The sequence below is a fragment of the Styela clava genome, chromosome 5 (assembly GCF_964204865.1).
Source record: "Styela clava chromosome 5, kaStyClav1.hap1.2, whole genome shotgun sequence".
Lineage (NCBI taxonomy): Eukaryota > Metazoa > Chordata > Ascidiacea > Stolidobranchia > Styelidae > Styela > Styela clava.
Window position 1 is genome coordinate 7152548 of NC_135254.1, and position 18951 is coordinate 7171498.

The following is an 18951-nucleotide window of genomic DNA, read 5'->3' on the forward strand; positions in this document are numbered from 1 at the left end:
TTTATTTATTTCTAAAATTTCTGTGAACTTTCAAAGATCCGTTTTTTGAGTGAGAAGATGTGATCAGGATAAAAAATAGCACCTTGTGGCGACTCCACGAAGCCATATCAGCTGAGGAGCGAACGTAATTCTCGCTTCGCTAAGATTTGTTTGTGAAGTGAACGGCGCCGTACCGGTACCTAGTGTTATATCATAGTGGTGACTCGGATCGCTTGTGTTACTACATTTGTGAGTCAGACGTGTCCATGTATTTGGGCGTAGCTCTGTTGTTGTTATTGCGGTGTTTCTTGTTATTTGTGTAGGTGTCGCTTGACCTAATGTTGCCAGCTCAGCTTGAATCTTATTATAGAATTATGTGAGCATTGATTGATTGCATATATTTCTGAGTTATGAGCAAAATAAGCAAAGAAAATGACAAGCAATAAGTGAAACACAAATACAACAAAAGCTAAAAAATTCCTTAGGGATCGGAAGAGTTTATTCGAGTTTATTCGCACATCGCAAAATTTAAATATGTATCGGCTCATATTCGATGGGAACCCAGTGGTATGGGTTCTTAGTAATTTGTAGCGATTAGTATATATATACGATGGGTGTACTGGCATATCGGGTATGGGAAAGGCGGTTATTTTTCGGTATTCGTATCGCCATCGGCTAAAAATAGCTGTTTGATCTGATCCAAAATGATTAAGAATAATCTAGTATGCGAATGTTGATAGGTGAAATTATTTTTCGCTGGGGGTGGGGTAATAGACGATACGTTTATTTAGTCGTGCTAGAAATCACAACACAACGTCAAAACAGATAAAAAAAAATTATTCATTACAGTAACGAATTTCATTGCAATTGACAGGAAGGGTCACTAGAAACTGGTATTATGGCGTTATTACGATAACTGGTATAATGAAGTTTTATCACAATTCAGAACTTCGTAATATTCCCCAAGTAAAGGTATTATCAAATATAATGAATAAATTATATTTTATTTTCGCTCGCAAAGTTAATTCTTACATTTTGAATACTATATGGTAAGCTAAATATCATTTCAAAATGCCCAGCAATGATCATTGGTACGGCAAATCCATTTTTCTTTGGTCATTTTTCTTTGGTTACTTGTATCAGAGGCTAGCAACGTCGCAAGTTATCAATACAATACACCTTATATGTATGGTATTGAAAAATAAAGCTAATTACAGGTATCATAACCTCGTATTATCACTTCGACACATCAGCTACCTCCACAAATCATCTTTAAAATATTTTTCAATCGAAATTCAAAACAGCAGAGACAAAAATAAGTAATTGATATTAAGAATGCTCAGTGCTCACATTGTGATGGCAATTGACAACAAAATGATTGAGAAAACTCAATTTGATTTTGCCAGTTTTAGTTTGCGTTTAAATTAACGTCATTTTTATATTCATGATCAAAGCATTTATTCCATAACATTCAGAATATGTCCTGTTGGATTATTTGGCAATTTATGTCACAGCCAAGATTGTATTCAAACGTCCAGCTACTATTACAATTCATCCCTGACAAGTGCAAATTTTTGTTCAACCTTTTTGCAACCAGATGTTGAGTACAACTTTATGTCTTCAGGATACCATAGTAATTCTTCCAAAACTTCTTCTATAAAAGTTCCGCCTCCGTGAAGAAGATTTCGACGTTTCATTTCATCAATGATACAATTCCGGACGTGTGATCCTTCCAGTGGTAGAAAAGGTATAAAGTGGGAAATTGAATTCCTATAAAAAATTTAAATTTTATTAATTAAATACAATGATAAATATCTATATTATTACCTATCGATTTTAATCGGTAAGTATGTTGATAGGTATTTGTCTGTCTGTCAGATGCACGCGATATCTCACGGAAACGAGATTGAATCTGCTCCAGATATTTTTCATGTGCATTCATCATATGTCGGACCAGAAGCCTATTGATTTTGGTCGAATTATGTCGTATAATTAGCGAGTTATTAATTAATTAGTGATGGGACACAAGGTGTCAATATGGAGTAAGAGCGCTGTTTTGGGGGATCCCTTAACTTTTGATCGATAAGTCCTCGGTCTCTGACCGATATTCTCGTAATTATGATTATTTGGTTTTGATTCTTGCTGTATAGTATTTTACTAACAAATCCCAGAATTATATATTTTGTTATAGAATACATTCTCATAACGGGTCGAAGCATTTGGACACCCAACGCATAATATCATTTTTCTGGTGCACAAAACTAATCCAGTTATAAGAACCATTAAAATAAAAACGAGAATATCGTTCGGAGACCAAAAACTTATCTTTCGAAACTGCGGTTTCGATTCATGGCTCTATAGTGACACCGCATGTCCAATCACTAATTAATTAATAACTCGCTAATTTCACGACATAATTTCAATCAATAGGCTTCTGGTCTGAGCTATGATGAATGCACATCCAAAATTTGGAGCAGATTCAACCTCGCTTTCGTGAGATATCGCGTGCATCTAACAGACAAATACCTATCAACATACTTACCGATCTTAAGATCGATAAGTGATAATACAAAACTTTCAGAAGATCGCCTTATGCAGCAAAGACACTCGCACTAAATAAATTAGTAGATTTGTCATACAAACAAGAGTTTCTACATTTCGATAACTCTACAAAACTTTTAAACTTCAATGGGAAATTCAAACAGATAGAATAAAAGCAACAAAAAGAGTATGAGCTAACAATTTTTAATAAAATTACAACCCAAAGAACATTTTCCAAAACTCGTGCTAATTGGAATCCACTACGATATCACTACTTTCGAGATTAATTTTTTTTTCTCATTTATCGCAGACTCCCCATTTATTAATATATGATAGTCGCGTCTTGGCTCGTCAGCAGTCACTTTTTATTCCGTTTGCAATGTGTGTTGTTTCTCTTTTGCATTGTAACTTTGCTCTGAGTGTTTTTTGTAAAGTTCAATTACTAGAGCCGGATGTCCTATGCTAATTAAATACATTATAATAGCTTTGATTTAGTATGCTATTGCGCTGAATAGAAAGTGGTCAACACTTACTTTTTGATCTCGAGACAGACTTTCTATAAGAACCTCGATGAGTAAATGAAGCATGACCAAAAAAGCTTCCTCGACAAATGCGATAATTGATGTCGAGTCAGAGGTCTCAGCTACCTGATTTATTTCAACTCCCGAAAATAAAATTAAAAAAAAACACTCACTTGCTAACCAAGATGCTGTTCTTCAGTCCACTCTGCTCGTTAAAAACGACAAGTTCTAGCATTCTTTGGGTTTCTTTCAGTTTGATTTCTTCTCTCTTTCCACCATGTCTCCGACGTTGAAGAACCATTTCTGTAATTCTGTCACCGCCGGTGTTACTGTTGTTAAAGTGTATCATTATCTTCGCGATAGTTTAGTGCAGGGGTGACGAAGCCATTTTATCAGTCACCGCTGAGTAAGCGGGCCGCACAACTTTTTCGTCATGACATATTGATATGATACCTATTAATTTTTATCAACAAAAACGAACAACTGCATCCATACAAGTTACTTGATGATATATTGCAGCAGAAAATAGAACATTCAATGTATGTTTTGCTTAGTGAGATTTTTGGAAATTTTGTTGCTTTACTAAGCGCTTCTTATCAGGACGAATTGGCGATTTGTAAACTCTCAACTGCATAAGCTCGTCATTTCACTCGGCCGTGACCTCCGCTTGGTTCGGCAGTTGGAGATCCGAATTTTCGCTCGAATACAGTATCATTTTTGACTCGTATGTTTTGATCGACTACCCAGGTATAACTATACAGTCAATTTATATTGTACAGTGGGAACTCTACCCAAGAAAGGTTCTCGATACGGAAAATCCAACTTACGAAATTTTTTTCGTAAAAATATTACATCGACTAACGAATTTAATATTTAAATGTATTAGAATATCGCGACCTCCGAATGTCCTTTTATTGGATATAAGAATATCGAATATCGCGCACACATCCCAGCGCCGCTGTCCACGTATTGGTTGAAGATATTTATTGTTTATTTTATGTTTTATCGTGATCGAAGTCAAACATATGCGGCGCAAGTTTTGCATTTCTTGCAATCTACAACGTATAAAATATAATTTAGTATTTTTAGCTCGGCGTCGTTGATGATAATACTGTCTAGTTCGAATTAGCGGTATTAATTTATAAATAGAAGCCGACAAATAATATTTAAACGAGAATATCGGTCAGAGACCGAAGACTTATCGATCGAAAGTTAGGGGATCCCCCAAAACAGCGCTCTTACTCCATAGTGACACCTTGTGTCCCATCACTAATTAATTAATAACTCGCTAATTATACGACATAATTCGCCCAAAATCAATAGGCTTCTGGTCCGAGATAAGATGAATGCACATGCAAAATCTGGAGCAGATTCAATCTGACCCTCGTAAGATATCGCGTGCATCTAACAGACAGACATACACACAGACAGACAAATACCTATCAACATACCTACCGATTAAAATCGATAAGTAATAATTTAGTATGGGAATTTTATTTTTAGCTCGGCGTCGTTGATGATAATACTGTCTAGTTCGAATTATCGGTATTAATTTATAAATAGAAGCCGACAAATAATATTTAAATCAGCTCCATCTTGAAAAATAAAACATGATTTACGGTCTTGATGCTCCGTTTTTAGCGGATGGAAATTTAGGTATCGGGTCCACTCATTCGATTATGATCGCGTTATAACATTTGCATTTTTCTGAACTAACGTATAGTATAAAATGAATACACATCGTAACACGACACTCATTACCTGTGTTGAGAGATATTTGTGGCGGAATTTAGCTTAACGATGTCGATGGACTAAATGACAATCACGCTGACGATAAACAGTGACGATTTATAACAAAAATTAGTCGTGTTATATATCATGTCCAAGGTTTGCGGGGGCCATTGATTGCCGTGATATTTCATAATTATGTTTTTTTGTCGATGCAACCGCAGGTTACATTGAGCACACAAATAAATTAATAAAGCAAGACATTAGAAATAGACTCGGATCAGTCGTCAATTGAATGCATTGCGCAACTGCAAAATCATTACCCGACAACATAACGTAACAGAAAAAACATTATCCGCCATAAAAAACGCCTATGGATACAGAAAATATAAACAAATCCATATTGTGAGAACTAACCGATTTTTGAAAAGTAAGCATTTTTTTGAAGATCTTCCCTTGTTTTAATCATTGAACTAAAGTTATAAACTTTTTATTACTCTCAGATGTCCCTTGTATCGTGCGCCGAAACAAAGTAAGATTACCCCTCCTAATTAATCCCTATGCATTTGCCGTTAAGACGGCGTAACTAGGCTGAAACAACGGTTATTTTGATCCGTTGTTAAAAGTATTGATGATCCAACAAAACAAGCTGTACTGGAAATAGCGTTGACAGTAATAAGATTATTGGAAATGGCGTTGCCAGTGAAATAGGTATTACTGGCTCTCCTGTTTTCTCTGCACAGTCCTGACTTCAAGCCAAACATACACTCAATCGCCTGAATACTTCGCGAGCCGCAGGTTCACCACCTCTGGTTTAGTGTATTGTGCCTCGTATGATGCTGTGGAAACTCTGGTTGAATACCCATGTCAAACTCATTACTAGAAGCGGTGCATGAACTAGGGGAAGGTGGGGCACGTTGGGACATGGGGCACAGTGAAAAATCAGCTCTCACTCTGATACTATATCCGCAATCCTTTCCACGGTTCGATGTTTCAATCCGCTTTTTGGGGAGTTACAACGTCCCCGCGAACGGACAACGTATGGGTAGAGCGGCGCAAGCTATGAGGTGAAATTGGTTTTTGGAGGTTAAAACTAAAATTTCACCGTTCCAGTTTTTTTCTTTTTTCTACTTTAGCCTTTCCAACATGACAAACCACCGTCTAATATTTCTCAGCTTTAGTCCACTGTAAAATATTCATAACGTTGGCGAGTGGATGTGCCTTCCGAATTTCGCCGTGGGATGGTCTGAAAATATTTGTTTCCTATGGGGAACAATGGATCGGGGTTCAGTGGTACATGCCCTACAGGGCACATTTCGACAGTGTTTGATACAATAAGTGCTTAGAGACCTCGAGATGCGTCATATTTTGTGTAATATTATGGTTTCTTTCGACCCATGGCCCAATATAGAATATATTCGAGAATCGATAATATTTCCAGATTTAGATTCGAGGAAGGAAATAATCAAATTTGTTTGCGAAATTTTTTGTCAAAATATCTGAACTATTTCAGTTGAACATTGATTTTAAAAATATTAAATCCTCAAATTTGAAGTCTTCCTGTTCCTTATACGATTATGCTGATTAATTGCTTATTTTTTAGGGCATTCTTCGTTGAATTTTGACAGGCTGAACCATTGTGCCCCAGGGTCTGTCCGAATGTGCCCCACAAGTGGGGTATAGAGGGACACTCGACAGACGTTTTTCAAAGCATTTTGGTAGTATGATGTGTGTCGCAAGGGAATTTCTTAGTCGCTGAATAAAAACTACATTTACCCATCTATGCATTAGTCCCGCAAACTTAAAGGAATATGCAGAATTGACGGCTCAAAATATGCAAAAGAAAAAAAGTGTCCCAACCTTCCCCTACATCCGAAGCGAAGTCGTAACCAGCTCGACAACCGTATCGAGTATATTTAGAGAGGGAGAATCAGAGTTATCGATTGATGTTACACATAATATTACGCCTTTTCACAATACCGTTTAAAATCATAAAATTTGGGAGCAACGAATATCGAAAACTGCCTTCGAATCAGCAATAACTACAAATCAAAGTTTTGTCATTTTCCAGTGGAAATTTTTGCGAGGTAAATTACTGTTTGCGGCCTGACGGTACAAACGCGCCGCCACGTGCCCTCTTAGTTGTAAATGATTATGTAAGAGTGCACTCAAATACCTTATAAATATGAAAATTGTTTTCCTATAATCTACTCCGTCCACTTGGGCATTGGGTTCCAGTAAGGGCGTCAGCACATCAATTATTCCTTCTGGCATGTGATCCATTTCTTCAAATACGAATATTGAACGTTCACAGTCCGATGCACTGCGATGTATCTTTGAATGTAACTGGTCCTGTAAAAAATAGAATTTTTTTTCTAGTAAGTCTGTTACAAGCAAAACCAACCCCACATGCCCTTCACGTGACCGCCTGATTTGGGGTTAGGGCAAATACAGGGTCTTGATTACAGCACGACGTTTAGAGTCGGTTAGTATTGTGTAATATCATAAAAGACCGATGCTCAAATATATGGACACGAAAGTCAAAGCGGAGTAGTACGGGTGAAAACACAATCTGTAACCACTAAACTTTAGAGCACTTGGTTCAGTGATTAAAGAGAAAAGCGATTTTTCATAACAACACGAAGAATACTACAACATATTAATAACAAAACGATCCATATGTCTTCTTCGTGTCCAATAAACGGTACTCCCGAAGTATGTGGACCAAGATGGCGGACACCGAAACGCAGTATGTGTACAAGGTTAGGGTTAGGCTATAATGTCGGGTCCAAATACTAAGGGACTCACTTGGCTAGTCCCCGAACTTGTAATAGAACTAAAATAAGGTAAGTTGGAATAAAAATTATGACCTAACCTGGTACACATACTACGTTCCAGTGTCCGCCATCTTGGTTCACATATTTCGGGGGTACCCATTAAGCATGTGGAAGTTTGATGTTAATAAACATTTTGAAAACGGAAGAATAAACCAAATTTTCTGTCGAATGATCCACCAGGTCCAAGCTGTTGGGGGCAATTTGAATTAGTCAGTTACTAGTGAATCCGATTTCGACTAGCAACTGACTTTAAATGTGGTATTTCGTTCTACGACTCAGCGCTTCCGTTGGGTCTTCGTCGATTTGAATAGGAGAAAATTCTATTTTTTTCTGGTTATCAATTTTCACCTTATGACAAAAGCTCTGACAATACCTTATACACGCTCGCCATATGTTCATGTTTGAAATGAATGTTTGCATTGAATTGATGAAAATGTGGACTGCGTTCCCCCCTCATAAATAAATTATTTGCGATAATTTTAGAAACAAAACTTTTTCCTCCTCCGGTCCAGCCTGGAACAAAATAACGACATAATGATAAAAAAATTTTTATGCCAAACATCTGATGGCGTCTCTCGTGTAAGAATTAGATGTTTGATGAGATTTTACCCTAACCCTGGAGCAGGGGTGGACAACCTCTGGCACGCGAGCCCATTTATTCGGCACGCAAGCGAGGCCTCGGAAACGAGATCATTCTCCTTCAGATAAAAAGTTTCCAGACTCTGAATTATCTGATGAAACTCGGTGTTTCTTTATTCATTATTGTTTGTTAATAATCCGTTTTACATTTAACAACTCTTTTTGTCCTTTCATGACCTATGTCGACAAAAAATAAATTATGACATAACAACTGAGTGAGCTCTTTAAGAAATTCAGTCATTTCCGCCTGATTTATGAAGTTGTACAGCAAATGTTGGAGTTACTTGTTAACTTACCATTATGAATTGATTTTGAAAGTGGCATCAGATGGGTAAACGGTTTATTAAATTTGAATACAGCAGTATTTTAGTACTAGGTTTTTTAGTAAATAGTTTGGGTTCGTTTCTTGTTTGCCTTTAATATACAGATTCTATGATGTCAGGACCGTCAGCAAAGAAGGGTCGTTTATTTGGTGTTGTCAGACTATTCCAAAAATACGGGACGGAAAGATTTGGTAGAATTGAGAAAGATAATAGAGCTTCATGTATTTTTTGTTTCGAAACGATTGTTTGTGGAACATCATCTGTAAAAAGGCACATATACTTTTAAGAATGACAGTAGTATGTTCTCAAAAATTTTGGTCGACACGCGGCCGCGCCTTTATTTAACATAGGCTTTCTAGCCGTTGTAGTTGCAGGCACAAAATGTGGTTATTGACCATATAACATGCATTGCTCGCTTCGCACAAGCCTATTGTTACAGCGCTGTAAAGTCATAGGTATGGATAATAAATTAAATTCATGTATAGGCTTTCCAACGCACATCGGAATTCTTGCACGTACCAGATTAAACTGAATTGAAAATTTTCTTCGCGGCCGCACACCATTCAAAATTGGCGTTTCTCCACGGGCCTTGATTTTCCCTCGTGGACCACAGGTAGCACACTCCTGCTTTATAACATTGAATATTTCAATTATATTTGCTCACCATGAAATGAAAGAACCAGTGGTTTCGATGGATTAGGGTTGCTGACGTGATCTGTTACTGCTTTATATACGGTAGGAATAACGAGGTGTTGGCCGTGTAACTTGTTTTCCAGATCCCGTTTGAAACCTAACAGCAAAAGTAAACGACATATTTGACTGCCAATCCTGTGCATAATTGAGGGGGGTAAACAGCTCAGCCTATTTACCGTCTCGAACATAGGGGCGTAGCCGCGTGGCAATATAATAATATCTTAACGTTCTAATCAAAACAAAACCTGACATCATAATTCAAATGTGACGACGGTTTACCGCGTCTACCTTTTACAGTTTTCTTTTATTTTACCTAATTCTGTTTGTACTTTTCGTATTTTCGGTATGTGAAAATAAACTACTGACTGTCTAATACTACTGTTATTGATAGCTACAGATTGTCACCGTGGCCACTACTTTCTTACCTTATGAAACGTTATTTTACTATTATGGGGTGTACTTGCCGTATCTGCTGAATACGATTTCTCCGGCGTCGCATTCTCCTGTCCATTTCCAAAAGCGGCAGCCGAGACCACCATTCGTGCCCACAATAATGAGTAATAAAATATGTAATCTATTATAACACATCCTAATGCAAATACAGATAGATTGATTTAGTGAGCTGAAATTGGGATATTTCGCGTACTTAATGCAATTTTCCTCAAACATGCTACAATGATATCAGTGTTATTGACATACATTTGGAATAGCGGGTCGGGAAGTCCTAAAACTTTCTTTACTTGGGTTAGATCGCCCCTGGGCTTCAGTGAAGTTGTTCCAGGGGTTTAATGAAGATCCCCAAAAACAGTTGTAGGCCTTTTATTGTATTTTTCGCGAGAAGGCTATTATTTCAACCCGTACTACTTCGTTTTGGCTTCCGTGTCCATATATTTGAGCATCGTTTCCTTGAATCTTATATGATAATACCCAATACTAATCGACTCTAAATATCGTGCTGTAATCAGACTGTAATTGTTATATATATACAACAATACAGTTTTACAAATTATTCATAAACTTTCAAGTTCTTTATGATAACGCTCATCGGCTACTCAATGTTTGGCGCTCCAGAAGTAATAGTACCAAGATGACGCACAACCTGAAACTAACCTGGTACAATATTATGTTCAGGTTGTGCGCCATCTTGGTAAAAATACTTCGGAAGCACTCAATGTTTGGGGCTCCCGAAGTATGCGAACCAAGATGGCGGACATCGGAACGTAACATGGGTAACAGGTTAGGGTTAGGCGATAATTTTTTTCCAATTTTCCTTATTTTAGGCCTATTATCAGTTCGAAGACTAGCCAAGAGCCTCCCGTATTATTTATACCTAAAATTATGGCCTAACCCTAACCTAGTACACATATTACATTGCGATGTCCGCCATCTTGGTTCGCATACTTCGGGAGCACCCAATGTTTTCTGCTTCTAGTCACGCAGTATCTGTGGTTATTATGACAAACCCTAGGGCAGCGTTTCCCAAAGAGCACGGCGCTCTATAGCGATTTGCTAAGTGCGCCCCGAAAATGAACAGAATTTTGTTGAACATGACTAATATATGATTGACTATTTTACATATATACTGTAGATGGATAATTGTTTTTTTTAATTGAAATACTAAATAATATTTTCATTTTACCTTTCAATGTGGTTTACTCTATGTTGCGTAGTGCCTGCCTCTATTGTAAGATGATATTTATGAAGTCATTATTAATGCTATACTTGTCACCGTTGACCTTGCTTGCTAACACTCTCTGCTTGCTGCATAGTGTTAAGTGCTGTGATCTATAGTGTCTATGTTATATCTATAATATACTCAAGCATCCTGAACACGTTAAACAATCAAACATCGGGGCTCCCGAAGTATGCGAACCAAGATGGCGGATATCGGAATGTAATATGTGTACTAGGTTAGGGTTAGGCCATAATTTTGGGTATAAATACTACGGGAGGCTCTTGGCTAGTCTTCGAGCTGATAATAGGACTAAACTAAGGAAAAATGGAAAAAAATTATCGCTTAACCCTAACCTGTTACCAATGTTACGTTCCGATGTCCGCCATCTTGGTTCGCATACTTCGGGAGCCCCCAAGCATCTATTGTCACGCAACAAGGTGTTTGAGCATGTTTCCAGTTTATATGAATAAAAATTCTTTTGGCCTGAACTGTAACAGCCTTATTTTTTTTTCAAACGATTGGTACTATTTTAAAGTCTGCTTATATCCTGACAGAATACCGAGTTTGGCGCTGCCAAAGTATGTATCAATATGGAGGTAACTAATTTTGTTCGCTTATTTTACATCAAGTTGTGTGGAGGGACTGAAACCTATGGACAGGGGAGCTAACACAGACAGCCCCAAACTCGTAATAGAACTAGAATAGGGAAAATCTCAATAAAATTATGGCCTAAACATAACCTGGTACACACACTACGGGAGTTTCGCCATATAGTATACATAGGATGTATCAACAAGTTTCTATCTCAAAATTTTCACTCTAACGCCTTGTTATTCCTAATATACAGCTCGATGCACGATGGTTATCACTTCAATAACTCTTTCAATAACTTCTAGCAAATACGACCTAAACACAAACCTTAAGTTGTCTGTGTCGCTCTGTTTGATTCAGTAAAATATTAACAAAAAATTAGATAACAAGTATGGCCGTTTAAGAATTAACGATGACCTATTACTGGAGACGTCTCTATCGACAACAACACAAATATTGCTTAATTCGTCTACTGCAGACGTGGCCAAGCAGTCAGAGACCAAGAGCTGCATTTCGTACTTTGATACCGCGAAGAGCCACATTATAAACCAGAACACACATGATTGATACGAACATCAAATATACCTTTATTCAGCTGTGCCAGAATGCTAGTTTATTGTAAATGTTACTAACCAACATGAAATGACAGAAATTTACAAGCCATTTATTATTATCTACTTAGTGGGACTCATGGTATGTCGTTGTAGCCAATCGAAGCAGTTCTTTTACATTGGTGTCAGTCAGAACAGATCAATGCTTTGATTTCACGTATTTTAGGGTAGAAAACACACATTCGCAGACGTATGTTGACGCAAATATTGGCAATACTCTATGCGCATCTAGTCTGAAATTCGCGTATTTTTCCATTGGCGTGCTTTTCCATAACTCAATGGTCATTTCCCTTATTTGAAGCGAATTCCAGTTGGTTTTCCTCATAAAGATCGACCATCTTCAATTCAGTTGCTCAGCCTCAGTTGCCCACTCCCGGTCTACTGCAATAGCATAAGCAAATGGCATGACACACATTGAGTTGACTATTTGGCGGCAAAACCGTCTTGTCGGCCTTCTGTTCCCCGAAACATGAGCAGGCAGTAAATATGGAAATCATATTCAAATAATTGTTTTATATTTCTTGAAACGAACTCTTGGACTTGTGCGCAAATTACGTAATCAGACGTTGATTGCATGAAAACCTATTGACGTGAAATTGTATGAGGATATTTTTAGCGCAGCGTTTTCTGAACCGGGCCCTTCAGGGGGCAATGGATCGGATCTCTCAGGGCCACGAGCAAATTACTTCACTGGGCCCAATTCGATACCTTGCTCACATTAATTGTCAAGTCAAATTTATTTTTTCCAAGCAGTAAAAAGGTCAGTTTTACACAAAATATGAAGAAACAAGAAAATCACACATTTTAAGTGGGTAGAGGAAGCCGCGAGGAACCAATGCTGGTTATCGAGCAGCGACACCCAAATTACGCCGACTTATTTATTTTTTTGACTGCAATGAATCTATAGCGTAGCGAGGAGCTTAAACAGCAAATTATAGTATTTTTAAGAGAAAAAAACGGGCCACAAGTGTTGAGAGACTTTGCAAAGGGGGTATGAGATCGAGAAAGTTTTCTAAACACTGGATTAGTACATCAACCTCACTTGAACCCATCAATCACATGCACGGTTGGCATTCAGTGGTTGCACTGTCTTCTAAACTCGAGTCCGCGGACCCCTGTGAGTCTGCGATGAGTGAACAACGATATGCAAATAGTCTGATCGATTATTAATCATTGATTTCAATCAAAAATCCATTGCATCTTTTTGGTTGATCGTTGCGGCGAATATCCATTGTTGTCAGAAAGGGCAATTAAAATTTGACTCTATTTCATCTCTACCAATACGATGACAAAATACAGGTCGAGACTTGTCGTAGAGTCGGACAAACGAGTTTGCTCGTCACAATTTTTGGTGCTCCCGAAGTATTCGTACCAAGATAACGCACAACCTGAACTTGGTATGTATACCAGCCTAGGGTTTTTCAGGTTGTGCGTCATATTGGTACGGATACTTCCGGAGCGTCCAATTTTTTCCTAGAATTGATAAATTGTGCAGTGAAAGCCATCTCGTCCAAAACATTAATGTCGTTTGTGTTGCAAATGAAACATAATTCTTTATCGTAGTTTGGGTACACAACGTGATACAGAATATGATGGGGGCCCATCGAAGCTAAGATTCCCAAACAGAGATTCGCGGCGCAAAAAGTTTGAGAAAATCTGGGGTAAAGGGATAAAAATATACAGTAACCGTCTATCTTCAATGATGCCCTTTTTGCTTGCCACATTAAAATTCTGAATCCATTTGAACAATATTAATAAGACAATATCGCTGTAACAATATAGATTTAATCTTCTGTTCTCTGATTCATTGATATACATGTCATACGATGGTTATTTCTCTGTGCATCGACTTCCTTGTTTAACGATGAGCAATAAGTTAATGGAGGTGTAGTTATTAGAAATTGTGACGTCGCTCAGACACTGTTTCCTCACAGGCATATTTTAAGCGTGGCTGTGAACACTGGATTTTGGATCGTCTTTTAGTATGGCTGTTAACCTTAGCTTGTCTTAGTGGCTTTATGTCAGATGTTAGTTGATTCAAAAATTTAGGAGTGTATCAAGTAACGCAATGACAATTTTGTTTTTTCGAAAATTTCTAAAATGTATTTCAGTCTGTAGGCTAAGTGGCAACTCGTGAAAACATTCTTAAAATATGTATCAAAAATGTTGCGATGGAAAAGTATAAGAGAAATGTTTGTGGGGTCAAGGGTCGGAGAAACATCTGTTAATATTCAGCGTAGGACATCGTGAAAGCTATTTGCACTTTCCGAAAAGTATAGAAAAACAAATTGGATAATATTTCAATGATTATTTATCCCCAGATAAAAGAAAAACGGCTTAATCAACAAATGTTAAAACCTCAGTATCTTATGTCATTACAGTAGTTGTGTTGAGCACTATCTGAGTGGGCGCCAATAAAAATTTACGCAGAAATGGATTATTGTTAATTTTCAAACGGCCATAATAGTAATACCAGTTCATATTCATATACAACCGATGCATATTTATACCCGCACACAAGTACAGTCATTCAGATATACACGTCCAGCCAACGAAGAACGTAGTTTATCATTGAGGTAGGTTAGCTTATCTGAGAACATTATAACGAGAATATCGGTCGGAATCGAAGACTTATCGATCGGAGGTTAGGGGATCCCCCAAAACAGCGCTCTTACTCCATAGTGACACCGTGTGTCCCACCACTAATTAATTTATAACTCGTTAATTATACGACATAATCCATCGATTATGTTCCGAACTATGATGAATGCACATGCGAAATTTGGAGCAGATTCAACCTCGCTTTCGTGAGATATCGCGTGTATCTAACAGACAAACAAACAAACACCTATCAACATACTTACCGATCTTAAGATCGATAAGTAACTACAGCTAGCCTGGAAATATTGAACAATCTATTCCAATGCCGTAGGTCAGATATCTAGATTTTTAGCTCACTACGTCACACAGTGGTGTCCGGTATCTATAAATGTATATCAGTCACACTTTCGGAGGAAATTGCATAACACGCAAAACATCTCATTTTCGGCTTACTGAATCAATCAAGCTGTACTTGTTTTTGCACTAAGATGAGCTGTAATAGATTACTGCATATTTTATTACTCATTAGTGCGGGGGCGCATAGTGGTATCTGTTGTCGTAATTCGAAACGGATAGGACAATGCGACGACGAAGAGATCATATTCAACAGCTCAGGCAAGTAATATTGAACCTTACATGAGGGAAAGAAAGTAGCCTAATGTGCATGGTGACAATCTATCGCTATAAACAACAGTACTATGTCGTCACATTGCCACTTATGACATTGCTGATACAGCACTTCTTGAACCTCTTCGCTGTGGTTTGAGCGGGTATTTCTGCCCATGTATCCACTATCCACGAACTCATTGTGGTCAAATCGACCCTTTTCATTGCGCCGCCTGTGGTATATGAATGATTGCTGTTGATCATCCAATTCCCCCACTTCTTCCGAAGTAGCGACTTGAAAGGCTCAATCGCAACGACGTCGAGAGGCTGCGGCATAAGAGTAAGCCCACCATGTATTATTACAATGTCCGACTTCAATTCACGTAATTCACACCCTAAAATATAACAGTAATCTTGTACTTCAATGTGAAACACTAATTAAACGCGGAACACCAGAAAGTCTTTTACGGGACACTAGTAAAACACAATTATTGTATTTTACCAGTGCATTCGATTATATTTGGACAATATATATATATATAATAGCGGCTCTCGAATTTGAATGTAACTTTGCAGAACCTCTGGTTGACAATCACTGATTGCGGATAATGAGATAGATTTACTGATTCGTCATACGAAAACAGTCATTAACGAAACGAAAATACAATAACGTGCGCAATGTTTTAGTTTAGTATAAACTAGAAGTGGGCGATACTGCCTTAAGGGGGGTTCATCTTGGTGCACATACTTCGGAAGCTCCCTTTAAAGTCAACGCCCTCGTATTCATTGTTATGCGTTCACAAATAATACGTCGTGTACTTTTGCTTTCAGCTTTCAAATGGGATCTGGAAAACAAGTTACACGGCCAACACCTCGTTGTTCCTACCGTATATAAAGCAGTAACAGATCACGTCAGCAACCCTAATCCATCGAAGCCACTGGTTCTTTCGTTTCATGGTGAGCAAATATAATTGTAATAGTCAATTTTTATATACCGTGTTTCCCCGAAAATAAGACCTACCTTGAAAATAAGACTTGATCTGATTTTTGAAAATGATTTTAAGATGGGGCCTCCCCTTAAAATAAGACCTAGTCACTAACGCGAATTTTTTTTGACCTAGGTCATAGCAAGAAATCTTTCCTACGCGTTTTAAATACGACCCGCGGGCCAAATCCGGTCCGTTAGGTAATTCAATCTGGCCCGCTTGATGCTGGCACAACCAACCTAAACCTTGATGTTTAAGCTCAAGAATTTTTTGAGATTGAGATTAAATTTAGTATTTGCATGAGGCTTATTGTTTTCCACTTTTGTTTTTGCAACACTGTAAATATTGTTCATAAAATGTAACTGTTTACGTCACACTCATATGGCCAGTCTATGTGGACGAAATTTGTGGCCACCACTGTTATAACGTGTTGTCTGCCCGTTGGTACCGACTGCCGGGATAGGAATGAATCGTGATGTTTGAAGTTTTGTAAGTAAACATTGCAAGGATGAATGCTCCGATGATTTACATTCTCACGGTGATGTGTCACGATGATAAAAAAATTGTAACAACCGGAACACCCCTAACTAGTAAATAAGTATTATCTTTACACCATGTCAGTGGACGTTCACATAAATATTTGTCTGTTTTGAAACAGATTCGAAGGGCTACAAAAAATATCAACTCTAAACTCTTTGCAAATAAGCATGAGAAATATTGTCATGGTATATGGAGTCTTTTTCTGCAGTCAAAAGTCGGGGAAATATACATTACAGTACACATTACTTCATCATATTGTTAAAATAGAAAAATTTACACGCGAGAAAAGTCATCAGATGTTTGGAATAAAAATATTTGGTGCTCCCGTAGTATGTGCACCAAGATGGCGCACAACCTGAAAATAGTATGTGTGCCAGGTTAGGATATCAGGTTGTGCGCCATCTTGGTGCACATACTACGGGAGAGCAAAATATTGTTATCATTATGTTGTTATTTTGTTTCAGGTTGGACCGGAGGAGGAAAAAGTTTTGTTTCTAGAATGATCGCAAATAATTTATTCAAGAAGGGGGAACACAGTCCGTATTTTCACCAATTCAATCCGAACATTCATTTCAGACATAAAGATAAGACGGGTGTATATAAGGTTATTGTCAGAAATTTTTGCATAGAGTTAAAATTTATTGCCAGAAAAAATAAAAGTTTATAATAGAACTTTTTCATATTTATATCAAGAGTAACCAACCTACCGTGTTTTCCCGAAAATAATAGAGGTACCTATTTCAATTTACTTTTGAAATATAACACTAGGGCTTTTTTGGAGGGATGCCTTTTTTTCATTTATTAAAGACAAAGTTACAAAGTAGACAATTACGAGATTTTTAAATATACAAAATATGAAAACCGATAACCATTTACTTATAAATAACACGTTTTTATTTAAAACAACTGCTGAACATTATAATCATTTAAAACGTGTAGGAGAAATTTCTTGCTATCGACTAATTCAAAAAAATTTCGCGATATCGACTAGGTTTTATTTTACGGGGAGAGGTTACATTAAAATCATTTTTTAAATTCAGGCTAGGTCTTATTTTCGAGGAAACACGGTATTTTAATTACCCCAGGAACCTGAACTTTGCAAGGCATTTGCTAAAAAATTTAGAAATCAAAACATAAAATCAAATGATTCAGGGAGTTCGCTCGGAAACATTCTTATAATGACGTGACAATCAGCAGAACCGTTTAATTTTTGTTTAGGCGATTATAGCGTTATGTTTGGCTTTCGAAAGTTAAAGCGTGCCCTGTTAAGATAGCGTAAGTATTAAAAAACAATCTTATTACGAGATTTTATGTTACTTTTACGTATGTCCTTATCGTTTCGTTTACCAGAGAACCTAATTTTAAAATTAAATTTTGAATTCAATCTCTAGTTATAAAATAAAACTCTCCCTTTACAGGACCAGTTACATTCATGGATATATCATAATGTGTCGGACTGTGGGCGTTCAGTATTTATATTTGATGAAATCGATCATATCTCAGAAGGGATAATGGATGTGTTGGCGCCTTTCCTTGGACATAGTGCCCGCGTGGACAGGGTGGATTTTAGAAAAACAATCTTTATATTTTCAAGGTAATTAAGTGCGTTTCTTTCCTAATCCTTTATATACAGCCTCGTCCATGGGACATATTTTTCTATCCATTCCCATTCCGCATCCCATTCCACTGGAATACAATTTAACGAAAATTGTTAAATTTAGGTTCAGCATCTATTAAATAGGACTACGTGTACTAAAAGACATGCGAAACAACAAAATTCACTGACTTTATCAACTTCATATTCATAACTTTTATAAATGTCTCCATCAGCCCCTTCACAAAGTATATTGTGAATATATTTTGCTCTTTATAACTAACAAGAGCGCTATGCTCAAATATAAGACCATAACGAAATTTTTTACCATCAATTTCACCAAAATCATACGCTATTTCGTGTCTCATAAGAAATACAAATGTGTGCTGTTTACTGCTGTCCCATTCCCACGGACAAACCTGGCTATTGATTTGCCAGTAGAAGCCACATGGTGGCGTTTGTACCGCCAGGTGCGAAGTACTCCAC

At 37.4% G+C, this 18951-nt stretch overlaps 2 protein-coding genes across 5 annotated transcripts in view; one reads left to right on the top strand and one right to left on the bottom strand.

The window, feature by feature from the left end:
• LOC120343859 (torsin-1A-like) overlaps positions 1–18951 on the top strand; it is a 43336-nt gene that overhangs the window by 616 nt on the left and 23769 nt on the right. The window contains exons 1-4 of one of the 3 annotated variants that reach the window (XM_078113229.1): positions 13132–15354; positions 16177–16302; positions 17336–17475; positions 18290–18465. In XM_078113229.1, coding sequence (XP_077969355.1) covers positions 15228–15354; positions 16177–16302; positions 17336–17475; positions 18290–18465 — 569 coding nt within the window. In that variant the 5' untranslated portion in view covers positions 13132–15227. Of the gene's footprint in view, positions 1–13131; positions 15355–16176; positions 16303–17335; positions 17476–18289; positions 18466–18951 lie in introns of those variants that run through there. The other 2 variants (XM_078113232.1, XM_078113230.1) reach the window with 2 other exon arrangements.
• LOC120344493 (torsin-1B-like) lies at positions 533–9885 on the bottom strand. Of its 2 annotated transcripts, XM_078112893.1 has the most exons (6): positions 9687–9885; positions 9233–9358; positions 7980–8119; positions 6946–7121; positions 3215–3370; positions 533–1749 (listed from the first exon to the last, which is right to left on the bottom strand). In XM_078112893.1, exons 3-6 carry the CDS (start codon positions 8061–8063, stop codon positions 1524–1526), a joined length of 642 nt encoding a protein of 213 aa, XP_077969019.1. In that variant the 5' UTR covers positions 8064–8119; positions 9233–9358; positions 9687–9885; the 3' UTR covers positions 533–1523. The 2 variants fall into 2 exon arrangements, with proteins under 2 accessions (XP_077969019.1, XP_077969020.1); XM_078112894.1 differs by lacking the exon at positions 7980–8119 and having other exon boundaries at positions 9687–9882.